The 5,538-nt window shown below is 45.4% G+C and overlaps 1 protein-coding gene across 1 annotated transcript; it reads right to left on the minus strand.

Annotated features, from left to right (window-relative positions):
• Nucleotides 1–2,064: 2,064 nt before the first annotated feature.
• LOC113756226 lies at nucleotides 2,065–2,976 on the minus strand. The gene has a single exon (XM_027299989.1). The coding sequence runs from the start codon at nucleotides 2,974–2,976 to the stop codon at nucleotides 2,065–2,067; it is 912 nt and encodes a 303-aa protein (XP_027155790.1).
• Between the last annotated feature and the right edge of the window lie 2,562 nt (nucleotides 2,977–5,538).

Here is a 5,538-nt window from a genome sequence, read left to right on the forward strand (position 1 = left end):
AGTTGATCGTGCAGTCATAATCTTCTAAGAATTCCATCCAACGACGTCGTCTCATATTCAACTCCTTTTGGGAAAAGAGGTACTTAAGGCTCTTGTGATCGGAATAAACTTCAAAGGTTACCCCATACAGGTAGTGTCTCCACTTTTTCAGAGCAAAGACAACTGCGGCTAACTCCAAATCATGAGTGGGATAGTTTTGCTCGTGGGTCTTCAATTTCCTAGAGACAAAGGCTATCACGTTCTTATTTTGCATCAATACACACCCTAAGCCTTCCTTCGAAGCATCAGTGTACACAATGAAACTGTCCTTACCGTTAGGCAAGGCCAGAACAGGAGCCATAGTTAACCTTTTCTTCAACTCCTGAAAGCTCTGCTCACATTGGGCATCCCACAGAAACCAGTTACTTTTCTTGGTCAAATTGGTTAAAGGACTGGCAAGTTTTGAGAAATCCTTAATAAATCGCCGATAGTAACCTGCCAACCCTAAGAAGCTTCGAATCTCAGTCGGACTCTCAGGTCTCTTCCACTCGGTCACTGCCTCTACCTTCGTCGGATCTACTGCAATCCCCTCCTTCGAAATTACATGACCTAAGAAGGAAACCTTCTCCAGCCAAAACTCACACTTACTAAATTTGGCATATAATTGGTGATAGGGCAAGACTAAGGTGGTGCCCTTAGCAAGACTCTCACATGCTCCTCCCGGGTTTTCGAGTAGACCAAAATGTCATCGATAAACACAACGACAAATTGGTCCAGGTAGGGTTTGAAAACTCAATGCATCAAGTCCATAAAAGCGGCAGGGCATTGGTTAGTCCAAAGGGCATCACGGCAAATTCGAAATGCCCATACCGAGAATTGAAGGCAGTTTTAGGCACATCTTCTTTTCGGATCAATAATTGGTAGTACCCCTGTCGAAGGTCCAGTTTTGAAAAGACCACTGCACCTTGCAACTGGTCAAACAGCTCATCAATGTGGGGTAGTGGGTACTTATTCTTAACGGTTACGTTGTTCAACCCTCGGTAATCGATACATAATCTCAAGGTCCTGTCCTTCTTTTTAACAAAGAGAACGGGTGCTCCCAAGGAGATCCACTCTCACGGATAAAACCCCGCTCTAAAAGGTCTTGCAACTGCAACTTCAACTCCTTAAGTTCAGCAGGTGCCATACGGTATGGGGTCTTAGAGATAGGTGAAGTCCCTGGTAACAAGTTAATCTCAAATTCTATCTCTCTTTGCGGTGGTAGATTCACTAGCTCATCGGGAAACACGTCCGAATATTCGCCCACTACTGGAACATCTTCTACGTTTAACTTATCAGTGGGAGTGTTGATGAGAAAGGCTAAGAACCCTCGTGCCCCTCTACTCAAAAGTTTCCTAGCCCAATACCCGAAACCATTGCAGACGAGGCTAAACTGCCCCTCACATCTAACTTTATGGTCTCCTCCCCCGGAATACGAAATTCCATTATTTTCCTTTTACAGTCAAGTTGGGCATCATACCTAGCTAACCAGTCCATGCCCAGAATCACATCGTACCCCTTAATAGCCAAACTTATCAAATTCCCCAGTAACTTCCTCTCTCCTACCCAGATTTCACAGTTTACATACATTTTGCTAGTAACCAAACACTGGTCCCCCGTAGGCGTACTTACTTCCAGTTCGTAGGGCAGGTTTACAGGGGTTATATTAATTCCACACATAAATGCAGGGTTAACAAAGGAATGGGTGGCACCGGGGTCTATCAAAATCCTAGCTAGACGGTGGAAGACAGGAATCATACCTTCCACCACCTCCGCCGAATCAGGGACAGGACGTTGCTCGATAGAGTACACTCGGGCAGGCACTTTCGGTTTCGTCACTTCCACCTTTGATTGCGCTGAAGTCGCCTTAGAAGATTGTGTGATCCCTCTCGCCTCTCGGGGTTGAACTGGACAACTGGCTATCTGGTGCTCCGCGCTCCCACAGCGTAAGCACTTCTTCTCCTTTCTCCAGCAGAACCCACGCGGGCCACGAGAAATAGTGGCGGAGCTCCCTTGTGAGGCACTCTTCTGTTGGCCTCGTCCCGTCTAACCACCTCTTGGCGGTGTCCCTCTTGTCGTACCCGGAACTTGTCCTCCTCCAGCTCCACGGCCAAATTTGGGAGGGGTACTCTTATCCCCCTGCGTAGAACTACCTCCGAAAAACCCACGTTTCCTCACTTGAAAATTCCAAACTTGAAGCCTTGCATTCTCGGCTCGCAAAGCCTTATCCACCACATCACTGAAAGTGTTAATCTGGGTCACGGCTAAATCCTTTTGGATTTCCACATTTAGCCCCTGAATGAAATGTCGTACCCTTCTTTGTTCAGTCATAATAAGTTCAGGGGCAAACTTGGCTAATCGGGTAAACTGGCTTTCGTATTCAGCCACGGATTGGGTGCCCTGGCGAAGTCGGATGAACTCGTCCTCCTTCTTTTCTTGGATCAAGGGCGGAAAGTACTTGGCGTTAAATTCTCTTACAAAGTTCACCCACGTTCTGGGTGTCTGCTCTCTCTCCCATTTGGTTCGAATAACATTCCACCAAGAGTGAGCGACCCCTTCTAATTGGAAAACCGCAAAAGTAACCTGCTTCTCTTCGGAGTAATGTAAGGCCGCAAAGATGTCCACCACCTTCTCCAACCATCTTTCAGCCACATCGGGATCGGGCCCTCCAAGAAACTTTGGTGAGGATAACTTTTGGAACCTTTCAAGAGCTCGATCCTCACTTTCTACGTGATTCCCAGGGTTTTCGGGATTCCCGACAGGTGGGTTAGGGTTGTGGCCCTGTTGTTGCACCACATGGGCCAGCAAGTCGGTCATTTGCTGCATAGCGGCAGCTATCTGGACATTTGGATCTACCCTAGGTTCAGGGTTTGGTCCAGTCGAGGTTTCCGCAGTGCCTCTATCAGAAGGTTGCCTATTTCCACGTCCACGGCCTCGTCCACTACGAGTGCCCTCCATGGTTCAAGTCACTCTAAGGTCGAGACACGTAATAACAATTAAAGAACCATACGGGCATAAACTTATAAACATCGGCAAATAATCAAAATAACACACAAGACATATATACACATAGAATATTCATACATAGATGTTGCAAGCAGTCATACAAAAGCAGTCGGTCAAGGACATACAAAAGAAATCCCATGCAACAAAAGGGGTCCTCCAAAAGATTATATACAAAGTTAGGCCAAAACAACTAAGTACTTTTCCTAACTATTCCCTTCGTGGGATCAAAAGTGGTTCAAAAGAGCTCTAACCGAGCTCCCTACGGTGGCCACAGACTCTCCCCCCTGGCTAGAACTAGGGGTACTCCCTTCGCCAGGTGTACTACTACTAGGAGCCACTACTTGCGCATTGGCGCCAATCACACATTGGATTAGCGCCTCGCACTCGTTAATAATGCCTCCGGAACGGTTTCTAACCTCCCGGACGACATTAGTAAGGCGGGTGTTCACCACCTGCAACTGTTCCCTCAGAGCATTCGATCGCTCCTGCTCCATAACTATGTCTTCTTGGAGCTCTCCAATCCGGTCAGCCTGCATCCTTAGGACGCCCCTCAGTCTAAGCGCCTCAGTGTGATCCCTCGTGGCGGCACTCCTAAGTCTCCTTCGCTCGTCTAGCACCTCGAAGATCACATGGTCAGCATAAGAGTAATACTGGCAATGCCTGCAGCGGTGGGTCCGGCTGGCAGTGTACCAAAGCCGGATCGGACCTCCCGGCCTCTCCTGGTAATCAATAACTCGTGGCCGCCTCTGAGGTGGCTCACCTCCACCCTGTCCACTCGTACCGGCCATAACCTACAAAGATAACAAAAGGGTTGTTATCTTAGACAACGTAAGCATAATCGCACCTAACAGTACCTTAACACTTCCCTCACAGGTCCTGAGGAATAAAATTTCAAACTTGCCTAGGTCACTTCTAACCTAGGCTCAGATACCAACTGTGACAGCCCCACCTTCCCCTAGGGCGTACCAAAGGGGTTAGCGAACTGCCTGCCCAACTCTCGCCAGGACTACTAAAACGGTCGTATATAATCTAAAATGTTTCGAAAAATATTACCGCGCTCAAGCGATTTAAAACCCATAAAATGGGAAACAAAAATTGAAATCGCAAATGAATAGTGACCGCCACGTCACTATCCAACCAGAATCCAATCAAATGTAGATGTCACCATACACCTCAGAGAAACATTCCCAAACCAAATAGGATACATGAACAGGGTTTAACAGTGTTATACACATACGTTTGTAATTTACAAATCAAAAGGAAGATATTTAGATCAAAGTACATTTAGGGTTTTTCCAACCATCGAGGAGCTTTACAAAAGAATATATTCAAACTATATGAAAACTAGCTCAACTCGTGCTTCAAAACAATATAGTCCCCCAACAGTTATTGATATCCCTGTAAGGAAAACAAAGTAACGAGGGTGAGCTTAAACTCGTGAGGTACCAACAAGACACACCAGTAAACACCTTTTATCACATAATGATCCCAAAGCTCATAAACAAAACAAGTCAATAAAAGGATACAATTGGCTCTCAAGAGCCACTTTCCACTTGCCGCACTTGATCTCCAACCCGTTGACACTCCGTCAACCTTTGAAGAGAAGAACATCCCGTAGATCCCCACTTTACTCCGTATCCCTTCCACCGCTCACCCCCTTACCGAGTCCGAACACCTCACAATAACAGAGAGGGTAATACTCGAGTATACCATAAGGTCGAGGAGTTAACACTCCACTCGACTGCAGTGAACCCATGGTCCCTTATCGATTCGCCCAAACCCTTGCCGGCTCGATTCGATTAAAGACCAATGGGGTATGAGCTCAGATAGCACAGTTAAGTTGTCGGGCAAAGCCCTCAGCCATGTCAAATCACACATGTAGACAATTTCACATTTGACAGTAACAGTAATATAGATAAGAGATCGAGAGCGATAAAGTACACTCTCGTCTCATTCAAGCCATTCAAGTTCACATAACAAGTATACATAATCATTTAAGCATTACACCATATAATGGTACACTCACCAAGGTAAGTAAGTAAGTAAATTCACAAGTTAGCTTCAGGCGTAGGCGTCGGATCACGGGCACGACCTATACAACAAGAATATTCCAATTAAGACTCGAATACGAGTCAAAGAAAATCCACACACTACCAAAAATAAGGCCCAATAGAATGTATAAGTGCATAACCAAACTAGGGAGAGTCCGGAAATGAAGTTTATGCCCTAAAATCAAAAGATAGTTTTGACGTCATTTAGCGGAACAGGCACAACTAGAGTAACACTTATCGGATTGTCGCGCCCCATTTTTAATAAATAAATAAATGGTTTAAAAAGTGAATTTTTTATTTACAAAGAAAATGAAGAAAAATATGGGTCTAAATGGGACTTGAAAATGCGACGATTTGACCCAAAATATAGTTTAAAAAGGGTTTTTTGAATGAAAAATGGAGTCGCCACTTGGTATAGAGTTAAGGTGTACCAAATCACCTAAAAAATGAATTTTTAAAGAAA

The sequence above is a fragment of the Coffea eugenioides genome, unplaced genomic scaffold (assembly GCF_003713205.1).
Source record: "Coffea eugenioides isolate CCC68of unplaced genomic scaffold, Ceug_1.0 ScVebR1_209;HRSCAF=845, whole genome shotgun sequence".
Classification (NCBI taxonomy): domain Eukaryota; kingdom Viridiplantae; phylum Streptophyta; class Magnoliopsida; order Gentianales; family Rubiaceae; genus Coffea; species Coffea eugenioides.